Source organism: Primulina eburnea, chromosome 13 (genome assembly GCF_022965805.1).
Source record: "Primulina eburnea isolate SZY01 chromosome 13, ASM2296580v1, whole genome shotgun sequence".
In the NCBI taxonomy this organism is placed as follows: domain Eukaryota; kingdom Viridiplantae; phylum Streptophyta; class Magnoliopsida; order Lamiales; family Gesneriaceae; genus Primulina; species Primulina eburnea.
In genome coordinates this window covers 5,025,362-5,040,638 of record NC_133113.1, presented here as the reverse complement: position 1 = coordinate 5,040,638, position 15,277 = coordinate 5,025,362, and the positions used below count along the sequence as shown (strand labels likewise).

At 44.0% G+C, this 15,277-nt stretch overlaps 2 protein-coding genes across 2 annotated transcripts; one reads left to right on the top strand and one right to left on the bottom strand.

The window, feature by feature from the left end:
* Positions 1 to 4,520: 4,520 nt before the first annotated feature.
* On the top strand, positions 4,521 to 7,312 carry LOC140810223 (uncharacterized). Its single transcript, XM_073168095.1, has 3 exons — positions 4,521 to 5,707; positions 5,803 to 6,383; positions 6,470 to 7,312. The coding sequence occupies exons 1-3, from the start codon at positions 4,813 to 4,815 to the stop codon at positions 6,986 to 6,988; spliced, it is 1,995 nt and encodes a 664-aa protein (XP_073024196.1). The 5' UTR covers positions 4,521 to 4,812; the 3' UTR covers positions 6,989 to 7,312.
* A 1,242-nt stretch (positions 7,313 to 8,554) lies between these two features.
* On the bottom strand, positions 8,555 to 13,795 carry LOC140810222 (uncharacterized). Its single transcript, XM_073168094.1, has one exon. The coding sequence runs from the start codon at positions 13,793 to 13,795 to the stop codon at positions 8,555 to 8,557; it is 5,241 nt and encodes a 1,746-aa protein (XP_073024195.1).
* Positions 13,796 to 15,277: the final 1,482 nt, after the last annotated feature.

Below are 15,277 nucleotides of genomic sequence, written 5' to 3'. Positions count from 1 at the left end.
AATAGAAATTCAAATAGAAGTAAGAACAATAAAAATAATTATTTATTGTTTTCTAACACACCACCACCAATCAAATCATCTATATTTCCATCTGGATGAACGAAAAAATCATAGACGTCCAAATAAGTGATATCAATTGGATCATCATTGTCCACAAAATTTATCTCCATTTTTCATTTTCATTCATTGAGTTTTGGTAGAAATCCACAAGATACTTTGTGGTACGACTTGTACGAGACCAATGTCCTTCCATTACATATGTATAACTTTTTTTCTTCATACACTATAGCAATTTTCTCTTTTGCTTCTTCATTATTGGAATTCCACTGCTGATGGCCTTTTTTTTTTCCATTTTGTTTCTAAAATTATCTTCTTTGGCAATGCCACGCCCACGCCAACATTGACTTTCATTGTTATGATTTTGTGTGGAATTAACATTTGCTTCAAGAAATGCAATTCTATTTGCTTCATGAAATGTAGTTCCATGTGGATCCAATTGGGCACATTTGGTGATTTTTCATGAGCAACACATTGTTTTGTTCAGCAACTAGTAAGCACGAGATGAGTTCAGAGTACCTTTGAAATCAACATTCACGATATTGTTGCTGCAGAAACACTTTTGATATATGAAAAGTGGAGAATGTCTTTTTTATAACATGTCTTGATCATTGACTTTCTCTCCACAAAGTATCAGTGTGGAACTAGTTTTGAAGAGTGCAGAGTTATAATCACTTACTGACTTAAAATCTTGTAACCGTAGATGCTTCCAATCATATTGGGCCTTTGGGAGAACTACAGTTCTCTGATGATCAAATTTTTTTATATAGATTTTTCTAAAGCTCTCGTGGCTCTTTCACAGTGAGATATTCGACTTTCAACTCATCATTGAAGTAATGACGAAGAAAAATGAGTGCCTTTGTATGGTCCCACTGAGACATTTCATTTATTTCTTTGTATCTCCTAAATTCATCGAGAAAAGGTGGACTTCGACATCCAAAATCCATGATAAATAATTTTTTCAAGTCAAGTCAAGTGCTTCAAATTCAAGTTTGGTGATGTTTATCATTGCAACTTAATTTTTTTTATATAATTAGATTTATAATAAAAACATATTAGAACGGTAACATTTATAAAGCAAAATTGTATTACTATAATTGAAAATAAATAGTATAACAAATTATGCAAGGATAGCACATGTTACCGCTTATATTATACAATTTTGAAATTTTGTTATTCTATTTGTTAAACTTACATCAATGAACATAAATACTAAACACCATTATCTAGTCTTCATTTGTGTATAGAAGATATAAATCTTATCTCAATAATTATCTACAATACTTTATCTATTAGAATATTGGATTATATAGATTTTTCCGTGAAATAAGTTGATGAATTATTGTGAGTTCGATGTAAAACAAAATATACGTTTGATTAACATTTTTTTGTTTTTTCGGGTTTGATTATTTTGCAAACAAGCTGAGAGGAATAACTGATGTTATAAACTGATTTTGGATGATTTAAGATGAATATTTATAATTTATTTACTTAGACCACCTTCCCTCTCCCCGTTCTTGTTTTAGCGAAAAAGAGCTTGTTATAATTGATTATTTAATCTGATATCACGTCTCAAATTTTTTAAACTTAAGCGATGATATGCTCATTATTCTTTTTCTTGGTAGACAAATTATTCTGAAAATCATTTTTCTAAAAAAGAGTCAAGAGGGGTTTTACTGGTATTTATAGGCAATTTATAATTTATAAATTTCCAAAAGGTTATCCTAGCAGTTGCAAAGTTGTCCCTTAAATCAAAGCAAAAATTTGTGTGAGACGGTCTAACGGGTCGCATTTGTGAGACGGATCTCTTATTTGGGTTATCCATGAAAAAATATTATTTTTTATGCTAAGAGTATTACTTTCTATTGTGGATATGGGTAGGGTTAACCCGTCTCACAGATTATGATCCGTGAGACGGTCTCACAAGATATTCACTCTTAAATCAATTAATTCCACTTATACTTGATGATTTTTGCTATTGAATACTCTTATCGATTTTGTTTAGTTGGCTTCATACGGTTTGATAGGATTATTAATTAATATTTTTAATCAAATGTTTTGTTGCATTTACTATTTGTTATATTGGAGATATATTTTATCACTATAATCATTTTTTCCCTTTAATGATTAAATGACAAATATGTTATTATATAATAATAATTTACAATGTTTTGTGAGACGTTCACGCAAGTCAATTTTGTGAGACAAATATTTTTTTTGGGTAGCTCATAAAAAAATTTTATTTTTTATGCAAAAAAATATTATTTATTATTGTAAATATGAACATAATTAACATGTCTCACAGATCGTTTCACAAGAAACTTACTAATAATAATAATACTACTACTAAATTTTATCTATATAACTCAAGGTCAAATTGTAATTTAATAAATGATCTCAGGCAAAAACTTGTTTGATACGGTCTCACACATCGTATTTTTTGCTACGAATCTCTTATTTGAGTCATCCATGAAAACATATTATTTTATATGCTAGGATGTGTTTGGTTGAGTGGATTAAATAAGGATAGATTAATAGTCCAATATTTATCGTTAAAATTTTAAGTTGTTTTAATAATCTTTTTGACCCGATTTAAGATCCAATTTTATGGATAACTATTTGATTAATAAAATTGGATCTTAAACCGGGTCAAAATGATTATTAAGACATCTTAAAATTTTAACGATATATATTTGACTATTAATCTATCCTTATCTAATCAACTCAACCAAACACACCATAAGAGTATTACTTTTTATTGTGAATAACGGTAGAGTTGATCAATTTCACAGATAAAGATTCGTGAGACCGTCTCACAAGAGACCTACTATTGATCTCAAATCAAACATATTAATCATGATCAATTTTAACTTCTTACTCAAATATTTTAATATTATGATGAAAACTAAAACATTTGTTTTGTCAATAAAACATTATAAGTCGTAGAGATTGACGATTCTAAAATTCTAACCATTAAGAACTAAATTATTATCATATTAACTTTACGTAGTACAAGACAGTGATAATATATGACATGTCTCGGTGTCCATGGTAAAAGTTATTTATAATTCTTTGGAAAAAAATTCGTAAATTAGGATGTCAAGCCAAAAAAAATTCAAATTCTTCTTCAATTTACCAACATTGAAAACTCTTCATTGTATATTGGAATTTATTTGTAAATGAAGAGGAGAATATAGCTATCTGTGTGTGTAATTTAATCATGATTAGAGATTTTAACATCACGTTATTTATATATATATGATACTCACGGGAAATTTAGGGTCCGATCCACGCAAGCGTCACTAATTCAGACGTGGGCTTTGAAACTACCCTGAGCCTGGAATCACAAATAAGATCGTTAGGAGGGGGCCAGGAAGGTGTCCTGGCGTAGCCCCTCCGACGCTCAAGTCAGTGACTGAGGATATATGGGGGGAGCAGCTAAGGGTGCTGCTGAAAACAATATACTGAATGAAAAATCATACGCTCAAACCTGGTATTTATAGGAGAATACATGGGCTTGACATGGGCCCTTCACCTGTGGGCTACCTTTGGGCCTTAGATATGGGCCGAGGGTTTGGGCCAGATCTTGATGGTCTCATCCATGGGGTATCACCAGTCTCCCCCTCCCGAGTCGAACTGAATTGTAGGTTCAAAGTTCGATTAATTGTGTTGTCCTTGGTTTATCGGCGATGAGGACGGACCGTGCCAGATAATTTTGTTTGTCGTTAACGAACGGTGTTCACCGCTATTACGGGGATCGACCTGCCCGGTCAGGTCGCGGGGATCGACCTGCCCGGTCAGGTCGTGGGGGTGTGGGGGCAACGCCCCCATAAATTTTTTTCAGAAATCCCACAATCACTCGCAAGAGAAATCACACAAATCGAATCGTAATCTTCTCCTGGATGGGAGGAAATCAAATCAGAATCCTGCCTTGAAAAGAAAGATTCGGGCTCCCCCTATAAATATAGACTCCTTCCCCATTTCATTCTCACTTCTCCCTCTGAATTACCCCTACGATACATTCTATAATCCTCCTTCGTTTACACCTCATCCCTCCCACAACCGACCACCACCTCGCCGAGCGTCGCCTACGCCCTACCCCCCGCGCACGCTCGCCCCTGCACTAACGCTCGCCGCTCGCCCGTTCGCCCCTGCCACTCACGCTCGCCCCTTTGCCAGCACCTCGCCCAGCACGCAGCCACCTCCCTCACTGCACAAGCTCGCCCGTGCCAGCGCGCCCCGCAGCCTAGCGCCACGCTCGCCCCAGCCGCGCGCTCGCCCAGTGCCGCAGCCACGCTCGCCCTGCCCTAGCCGAGCGCCCTGCCCCACGCGCAGCTCGCCCCTCGCGCGCTCGCCCAGTGCCGCAGCCACGCTCGCCGCTCGCCCACGCTCGCCCTGCCCTAGCCGAGCGCCCTGCCCCACGCGCAGCTCGCCCCTCGCGCGCTCGCCCAGTGCCGCAGCTACGCTCGCCGCTCGCCCTGCTTGCACGCTCGCCCGAGCCCGCCTGCACGCTCGCCCGAGCTCGCCCCTCCCTGCTTGCACGCTCGCCCGAGCGCCCCTGCACGCTCGCCCAGACGCCAGCGCCTCGCCTGCACGCTCACCCGAGCGCCCCGCTTGCACACTCGCCCGATTGCCTCGCACGAGCGTGCACCGTACTTGCTCACCTCCGGCTCATCCTTGCGACTTTTCGAGTATTCTGTCACGCCTCTCCCGGGTCAGTTCTCCCCTTTACCTGTTTAATTATCCTTAGCACCTATGTCTTCTTCAGATTCCGATTCCGAGTCTAGTTCTTCGAGTGGTTCTGAGAGGTTTAGCGAGTCTAGCGAGTCCAGCAGGTTTAGCAAGTCCAGCGAGTCTAGCCAGGGTAAGATTTCCCTAGCCGATCCTGATTTTACCATTGATCCTCCTGAGGAGGAAGTCACCACTCATAGTCGTCCGGGTAAGGAAGTTCGTCACGTGACCCAACAGATGAACATATCTAACGCAGACAACTTGTGGTATGGTCATCTGTCATCCCACATCCCTTCCGGTAGCGAACCAAAACTTAGAACTTTATGGCACATTCCTTCCTCCCACCAGATTATCATTCCTAGCCCAGAGGACCGGCCCTATCTAGCCCCTAAGGGTTATTATACCTTCTTTCAGCATCACTTTGATGCAGGTCTCCGTTTCCCTTTGTGCGATTTCTTCCAAGAATTAAGCAAGTACTACAAGGTGCATTTAGGTTTACTCACGCCCAATGCTTTCCGTTTAATAAGTTGCTTCGCCGTGTTATTCAGGGCCTTAGATCTCCCTTTAAATTGCACCACCTTCTCTTACTTCTTAGTTCTGTCCAGATCAAAAGATGGACCTTTTTATGTAACCTCCCGGTCTAGCCACAAACTTTTCGATGGGGCTCCCAGTCATGTGAAGGACTGGAAAAAATACTTTTTCTTCGTACAGCCACCCGAGGAATTGACTTGCTCTACCGATTGGTGCCCTTCTTTCACTAAACCAAAATTTTCCAAGATTTATAAGAAAGATACAGAGTATCTGAAGATAATGAGGGTACTAGGAGATCGATGCTTTAACATTCCCAAACTTCTATCTGAAGATCTTCTGTGTCACGCCGGGATAAGTCCCGCGGAAATTAAGCTAAAGGAGAATGCTGGTAGATACTCTCATTTTTTCATACTTCTTGTTTTTTATTTTGTTTATTATGTTACTTGATAAAATTCTTATTCGGTTCCTTGTCTCTGCTTGCAGGTATTAGAGTCATGAACGCTCTATTTCTCCGTGAGCTTTCCAAGAAGAAGGCCGAGGGTTCCTCATCAGCACCCCAGAAGTCACTTATTCCGGCAGTCACGATGGGCACAAAGGGAGACTGTTCTGCTACTGAGAAAAAGAAAACAGATTCTTGCTCTACTACTGCGAAGAGGCCTGCTAGCTCCCCTACTGCCGCGAAGAAGAAGAAGACATGCTCCTCCTCCTCTGCCCCAAAGCGAGCCTCCTCTCCCCCTCCCCGTGCCAAGTCTCCTCGTCCGTCTGGCAAGCAAAATGCATCCACTGATCCTAGCCCGCCAGTCCCGCATTCTGGTAAGCGCAAGATTTCTGAGATCTCAGTCGTGTCGGTCTCTTCTCCAGAAGGGTCAGGGTCGGATGAGGAGCTTCCCCCTGCATCAGGGGTACATCCTCTATACACACCAGATACAGCCATTGTGGGGCGGGGTCCTACTCAGCTGGCTCAAAAGATAATGTATCAGCTTCCTTCCGAAGCGGATGCGGCGTTCATTAATTCACTGGGGTGGTCTGACATTACTCGTCGGACATGCAGCAGCATCACTGAGGTATATTTCTCTTTATACTCTCTAAATTAATGTCCAATACATGTATGATTTCCTTGTCATCTTTTCACTCTTGTCTATTTACCCAGGGCATGATGTACATAGGGGAGTTGGTGGAGCGTGCCAACACCACTCGATCTACTGCCTGCCAAGACTTGCGCGAGGGCATGGCTCTTCGTGAACAGCTTCAAGCTACTATTGATGAGATGAAAGCGTCACATGCTAAGGAGCTTTCGGAGTGCCAAGCTCGAGGTGACGAGTTTCTGAAGGAAAAACAAGAGCTTCTGAAAGAGAAACACGAGCTCCAGCGACTGACAGAAGACCAAGCTAAAGACATCCAGAAGTTAAAGACAGATTTAAAAGATTCACAAGCTGAGCTCGAAGATGCCAAGGTGCGACACGCTGCAGAAGTTTCCTCCTTCAAAGAGGAATTTCTCAAATCCGAAGAATTTGTCGAGATCTGTGGCCCGAAAGCTTTTCACTACCTGGGGGTGGGCTTCGAGGGTGCAGTCGGCCTTTTCCATGCTCAGGGCTATCCTCCGCCAGGCGCCCCTACTGACTTTATCGACTTCGAGAGCTTCATATCGAGTCTCCCCCCCGATTCCTAGATTGAGATCCTTTATTTATGTTATTTTCTGCATTGTTTTATTTTCCATAGGATTATGCGACTTTTGGGACGTTTACATTTGGCTATTTCCTTTTGCGCACTTTTGACATGTATGAACTCGCTTTATGCAACATTGAGTATTTTGCATTCGTATTTATGGTTTCTTCCGAGTTTATATACGATATTATTAACCCGCTAGGGCAAATAAAATCTCCACCCTCTAACTCATCTGCTAAGTGACATCCCAACAGGAAAATAAAATTTTAACGTCACCACACTCTAACTCCTCTGCTAGGTGACACCTGAGCAGGAAAATAAAATCAACACACTCTAACTCCTCCGCCAGGTGACACCTTAGCAGGAAAATAAAAACCAACACCCTCACCCTCTAACTTCTCTACTAGGCGAAGCCTTAGTAGGAAAATAAAAATCCACACCCTCACCCTTTAACTCCTCTGCTAGGTGACACCTTAGCAGGAAAATAAAATTTTAACGTCACCACACTCTAACTCCTCTGCTAGGTGACACCTGAGCAGGAAAATAAAATTTTAACGTCACCACACTCTAACTCCTCTGCTAGGTGACACCTGAGCAGGAAAATAAAATCAACACACTCTAACTCCTCCGCCAGGTGACACCTTAGCAGGAAAATAAAAACCAACACCCTCACCCTCTAACTCCTCTACTAGGCGATGCCTTAGGAGGAAAATAAAAATCCACACCCTCACTCTCTAACTCCTCTGCTAGGTGACACTTTAGCAGGAAAATAAAAATCCACACCCTCACCCTCTAACTCCTCTACTAGGCGATGCCTTAGTAGGAAAATAAAAATCCACACCCTCACCCTCTAACTCCTCTGCTAGGTGACACCTTAGCAGGAAAATAAAAATCAACACCCTCACCCTCTAACTCCTCTGCTAGGTGACACCTTAGCAGGAAAATAAAAATCAACACCCTCACCCTCTAACTCCTCTACTAGGCGATGCCTTAGTAGGAAAATAAAAATCTACACCCTCTGACTCCTCTGCTAGGTGACACCTTAGCAGGAAAATAAAAATCAACACCATCACCCTCTAACTCCTCTACTAGGCGATGCCTTAGTAGGAAAATAAAATTTTAACGTCACCACACTCTAACTCCTCTGCTAGGTGACACCTGAGCAGGAAAATAAAATCAACACACTCTAACTCCTCCGCCAGGTGACACCTTAGCAGGAAAATAAAAACCAACACCCTCACCCTCTAACTCCTCTACTAGGCGATGCCTTAGGAGGAAAATAAAAATCCACACCCTCACCCTCTAACTCCTCTGCTAGGTGACACCTTAGCAGGAAAATAAAAATCAACACCCTCACCCTCTAACTCCTCTACTAGGCGATGCCTTAGTAGGAAAATAAAAATTATTCACGCTGCTCCTCTACTAGGCGATGCCTTAGTAGGAAAATAGAATTATTTTATCACTCTCATAATATAACAACCTTCATGAACTAAAGGGAAGAACTTGATTTTATTGAATCCCCATAGATTACATAGGAAAATTTAGGAAATAAAATACATCAATGACAGAATCAAGAATAATATTTTCTGAGGTGATAAGCATTCCAAGGCCTCTTCAAAGCTTTGCCTTGCGTATTCTCTAAGTAATAGGCTCCAGAGCTCAGTCTCTCGACCACCTTGAAGGGACCCTCCCACTTTGGGTCCAGTTTTCCCCTCTTTTCTTCTTGCACCTTCCTTAGGACCAAGTCACCCACTTGAAAGTTTCTCTGCACGACTCTCCGATTATAAGACTGTGCAATGCGGTTCTTATAAGCTTCCAGTTGAATGCTGGCAGATTCTCTCTTTCCCTCCAACAGATCAAGGTCAGTAGCGCGTCTCGCACCATTGTCCTCGTCATAAAACATCACCCTTGCCGATTCCAACCCGATCTCAGCCGGGAGCACTGCTTCAGTACCATAAACCAAACCGAAAGGAGTTTCTTTGGTTCCTTCTCTCGGAGTGGTTCGGTATGCCCATAAGACACTTGGTAGCTCATCCACCCAATTGCCTTTAGCTTTGCCCAGTCGAACTTTCAAACCCTGTACCAGCGTCCGATTAGTCACCTCCACCTGGCCATTACTCTGCGGGTAAGCTACAGAGGTAAAGACTTGTTGGATCTTCATCTCCTTACACCAAGCTTCGATTTTGGCCCCTTGGAACTGTCTCCCATTATCGGATATCAGCCTCCTAGGTACCCCGTACCTGCATACTATACTCTTCCACAAGAATTTCAGGACGTCGTTCTCAGTGATTCTGGCCAAAGGCTCTGCTTCCACCCACTTTGAAAAATAATCAACTGCTACCAGTAGGAATTTTTTCTGAGCCGGAGCTATAGGAAATGGTCCCACGATATCCATTCCCCACTGGTCAAAGGGACAGGCGGCCGTGACAGCCTTCATCATCGCGGCCGGTCGGTGACTCAACCGCGCATGACGTTGACAACTATCACAAGACATTACCAACTCTTGAGCATCATGCAGCACTGAGGGCCAAGAATAACCGGCGAGGAGCACCTTCCTTGCCAATGCATAAGCTCCCAAATGATTTCCACAACACCCCTCGTGAACTTCTCGAAGCACATAATCAGCCTCTTGGTAACTCAAACACCGAAGAAGCGGTCCTGCAAAAGACGTTCTAAACAACACGTCCCCCACCATTACATAGCGTGCACATTTTGTCTTCAACTTACGAGCCTCTCTGGGGTCAGCAGGAAGTTTTCCCTCTTTCAGGTAATCAATTATGCCAGTCCTCCAATCCTCTTCTTCTTGCTCAACTGCAGGTGAACTCGTGTGAGGTGCGAATTCGATTTGAAATACCACATCTCTATTCTTCCAACTTCCCATTGTTCCAGCCATTTTGGCTAGAGCGTCCGCCTTTTCATTTTCTTTCCTGGGGATCTGTTCAAATGTAATCTCCGTGAATTTCTCTCTAACTCTGTCTACTTCTCGAGCATACTCAATAAGTTTCTCATCTTTCACATCATACATCCCCTTCATCTGTTGTGCTACCAACTGCGAGTCAGAAAAAATAAGTACTCGGGTAGCTCCCACATTTCTGGCTGCTCGAAGTCCGGCCAGCACAGCCTCATACTCTGCCTCATTATTGGAGGCTCGAAAGTCCAACCTTACAGCCAACTTCACTTCCTCCCCAGCTGGTGAAATTAGTACTACTCCCACTCCACTTCCATCCTTCGACGATGAACCATCCACATACACCTTCCAAGGGTCTTCATTCTCTTGATGAACAGTCTCAGCCAGAAAATCGGCTAAGGCCTGTGCTTTAATAGCTGTTCTCGGCTCATACTGAATGTCATATTCTCCCAACTCCGTAGTCCACTTAACCAAGCGGCCGGATATATCAGAATGAGTGAGGATTCTACCCAATGGACTGTTGGTGAGCACCACAATCGGATGAGATAAGAAGTAAGGCCTCAAGCGTCGGGCTGTCATTACCAAAGCCAAAGCCAATTTTTCCAACCCGGAGTATCGGATCTCTGCCCCTTTGAGTGCATGCGAAACATAGTACACCGGCTGCTGAACTGATCCATCCAGCTTAACAAGGACTGAACTCACAGCCCCTTCAGTGGCAGATAAATATACCCATAAAGGCTCACCCGTTGCCGGTTTGGCTAGGACGGGAAGCCCGGCCAGGTACTCCTTCAATTCTGTGAAAGCCTTCTCACAATCCGGCCCCCATTCAAATTTTTTTGCTTTTCGCAAGGTCCGGAAGAAAGGTAAGCTCCTGTGGGCGGACCTCGAGATAAAACGTGCCAGCGCAGCAATCCTCCCTGTCAACTGCTGAACATCTTTGGGCCCCCGAGGGGAGACCATACCCTGGATGGCTTGAACTTTCTCGGGGTTAGCCTCAATCCCCCTCTCTGTCACCATATAGCCCAGAAACTTCCCACTCTTCACCCCAAATATACACTTTTGAGGGTTCAGCTTCAGCCCATAGGACCTGAGGGTGGAAAATGTCTCCACTAAGTCAGGTATGAGCAGGGTCGAATCCTTAGACTTTACCATGATGTCATCCACATACACTTCCACATTCCTCCCCACCTGCTTAGAAAAGACTTTATCCATCAACCGCTGATACGTGGCTCCGGCATTTTTGAGTCCGAAGGGCATGACCACGTAACAGAAAGTTCCTTCCGAGGTGATGAAACTTACTTTATCTTGATCCTCCACTGCCAAGGGGATTTGATGGTACCCCTGATAAGCGTCCAGCATGCACAAATACTGATGTCCAGCTGTGGAGTCCACCAACTGATCTATCCGCGGCAAAGGATAACAATCTTTAGGACATGCCTTGTTGAGATCTCTGAAGTCCACACACATCCTCCATTTTCCTGAACTTTTCGGAACAAGAACGACATTCGAGAGCCAAGTAGGAAATTGTACCTCTCGAATGTGCCCGGCACTGAGCAACTCTCCCACCTCCTTTTTTATAACTATATCTTTCTCGGGCCCGAAGTGTCTTTTCTTCTGTTTCACGGGACGGGAATTCGGTAAGATGTTTAACCGATGTTCTGCTACCTCTGGACTCGTCCCTGTGAGCTCTTGGGCAGACCAAGCGAACCTGTTGAGATTAGCTTGTAAACAAGTAATAAGTTTTTCCCTTACCTCTGGGTCAAGGTCAGGGGCTATTCTTAGAGTTTTCTGGTCAGGCTCCAATGTCACGATCTCCGGCTTCTCATCCATCACCTCATGAACCTCCCTCTTTACCACGGGCAACCCGCTTCGTCCCCTTCTAATCATATTGACCTCCACACGTGCCCTCTTCCCCTCTTCTTTCACTATCCCCTCATAACATCGACGAGCGACTTTCTGGTCCCCACATAAGACTCCAACCTCCCTCCCGACAGGAAACTTCAACTTCTGATGATAGGTGGACGCTACAGCTCTGAAATCCTTGAGGGCTGGTCGCCCCAGAATTCCATTGTAAGCGGATGGGGTGTCCACCACAGTAAAGGTTGTCATCTTCGTTACCCGCCGAGGCTCATGTCCCAAAGATAGAGGAAGGACAATTTGACCGAGCGGCGGGATGGCATGTCCTGCAAATCCATATAGAGGAGTGGAGATCGGCTCGAACTCAAATCCCTCCACCTTCATCTGATCCATGGTGCTCTTGAACAGGATATTAACAGAGCTTCCATTATCAATAAAAATTCGTGCCACATCGTAATTGGCAACGGTGGCTGTCACCACCAAGGCATCGTTATGGGGAGCCACAACGCCTCGGAGGTCATCCGGTCCAAAACTGATGACAGGATCCTGGGGTAAGTTCGCACTCCTCGATATTTCAAAATTCTCCAACCTCCTCCCATGGGCCTTCCGCGCTCGCCCGGAATCCCCATCAGTAGCACCCCCCGAGATCATATGAATCATCCCTCTTGTGGGGTGGTTATCTCCATCTGCTCTCCTCCTCGCTTCGACAGGTTCCCGAGGAGCATCCTGACCCCGCCCTTCTCTTCTCGGCTCTTCGATCCTCTGATGTATCCATGGAGGGCCTCGACCCCGCCTAGAAGATGGGCGAGATCTCAGTTCACTCCTGGACGAGGATCCTTCTTGTCTACCCTGCGACGGAGGTCGAGCATTGCTCTCAACCCTCTGCGACTTCTCCCCCCTCTCCCCTGACTCCCTCACTTCCATCACCTTATCCCGACTCCTATTCAGAGGAACATGTGATGAGAATTGTCCTCTACCTTTGGTTCTGTCCTCATCTCTTTCCCCTGCACCCCTCTTCTTTCCACCTCTCTCGGCTCCCTCCACCCTACTTCCTCCGGGCCGGTTTTCCATCCTCCTGTATCGTTGAGCATCCTCCAAGTTTACGTATTTCTCCGCCCGAGCTAACAAGTCATCATAGCTCGACGGAGGCTTCTTGACCAGTGATTTGAAGAATTCTCCCCCCCTCAGCCCTTGGGTAAAGGCGCTTATCATGATGTCCGGGGTAGCCGCTGGTATTTCTAGTGCTGCAGTGTTGAAGCGCTGGACAAAGTCCCGCAATGTTTCAGCCTCTTGTTGTTTCATCACAAATAGACTCAAATAGTTCTTTTGATGCCTCTTGCTGCTGGCAAATCGGTGCAAGAAGGCTGCAGAGAAATCCTCGAACGACTGTATGGAGTTGGGCTGCAGGGTATTAAACCATTGCTGGGCTGACCTCACCAACGTGCCCAGAAACACCCTGCACCTGACTCCGTCCGAATATTGGTGCAACAGAGCCGCATTCTCAAATCTCCCCAAGTGTTCCTCAGGGTCTGTATGTCCGTCATACTCTCCAACGTTTGATTGTCGGAAATTCGGAGGGAGCCCTTCCTCCAAGATGGCTAGTGAAAAAGGGCTTCCTCTCTTGGGTACCGGCGCCCTGCTTCCCACCTGCTCCCTCAATCTCTGTATCTCCTTCCACATCTCCCCCATCTCACTAATTTCTCCACTCTGAGGTGGTTGCGTCTCTTCAACCCTGCTCTGGTGGACTTCAACATTTTCCTCACGCTCCTGACGATGGGCCCGTTCCCCAGCACTCATAGACTCTTGGTTCCTCCTCATGGCCTCATCTACTGTACGGGCGATGAATTGGACCAACTGTTCCAAGGTCAAGTTTCCCACGTTCTCATTAGGACGGGTTTGCTCAACCCTCGTCTCGTGACGGGGCTGCTCAGTTCTTGTCTCTTGACGAGGTTGTTCCTGCCTCGCCTCAACATGAGACGGTTCGGGTCCCCTCTGAGGACGCGATGACGCTGAGTTAACTCTTCTGCTTCCTCTCCTGCCTACCATCTCTACGTCTCAACTCAGATTGTTCCCACAGACGGCGCCAAGTGATACTCACGGGAAATTTAGGGTCCGATCCACGCAAGCGTCACTAATTCAGACGTGGGCTTTGAAACTACCCTGAGCCTGGAATCACAAATAAGATCGTTAGGAGGGGGCCAGGAAGGTGTCCTGGCGTAGCCCCTCCGACGCTCAAGTCAGTGACTGAGGATATATGGGGGGAGCAGCTAAGGGTGCTGCTGAAAACAATATACTGAATGAAAAATCATACGCTCAAACCTGGTATTTATAGGAGAATACATGGGCTTGACATGGGCCCTTCACCTGTGGGCTACCTTTGGGCCTTAGATATGGGCCGAGGGTTTGGGCCAGATCTTGATGGTCTCATCCATGGGGTATCAATATATAGCTATCTGTTTGTGTAATTTAATCATGATTAGAGATTCTAATATCACGTTACGATCACCTAAATACAAATATATGTATGTATGTATATATATAAATGTGTGTGAGCGTGTATATATATATATTTATATATAACTATCTGTGTGTGTAATTTATTCATGATTAGAGATTTTAACATCGCGTCACGATCGCCTAAATACAAATTAATAATGCAAAAAAAAAAAAATTAATCACAATTAGCATGCAATGTGATCATTTCAATCATATATCACGAACAAATCTTGGGGTATTGATATGTCAAGACCCTAATATGAATCAAATAACTAAGCGTATGTTCCACATGCGCATAATTATTTTCTCTAAAACATATAATTTACTTTGGCCTACTCCAACATGTTTGTTATGATGGTATTTGAAATTTATTTTATCAAGTAAAACATGATTTTGTTGGGTTGAGTAGGGGAAACCTCCCATTAATCCACTATGCAGCTTTGGATTGCTCCAAAATGTTTGACATTGCATTTTTATTTAGATGTTTTTTTCGTCGCGTCGTTGCCTTCGTGGTGCCTTTAGGAGCTTGTAGGGATCCGACCCATGTTACTGAGCATAAATTAAATATCCTCCCGAGTTCCTGACTAGTGATACAGAAGAAAATACACTTCGGCCCGAAAAATACGGGGTGATAGCTAAGCACGAGCAAGAGTTGCTGAAAGCTGGGAAAGTTCAGGAAGTTCAATTTCCCACTTGGCTATTAAATGTGGTCTTAGTCCAAAAGGTCACCGACCAATAGAGAATGTGCATGATTTTAGGGATTTAAATAAGGTTTGTCCTAAGAATTATTACCTTTTTGCCTCGAATTGATCAATTGATGGACCTCACCTCAAGGTATGAGTTGTTGTGCTTCATGGATGCCTATTAAGGATACCACCAAATCCCCTTGCCCGAGACAATCAAGATAATTTCAATTTTATAATCTCATGCAGTATATTTTGTTATATAGTTATGTCATTTGGTTTGAAGAATTCAGGGGGCACTTATCAGCGTTTGATGGATATGATCTTTGAGAAACATGCTGAGAAAGGT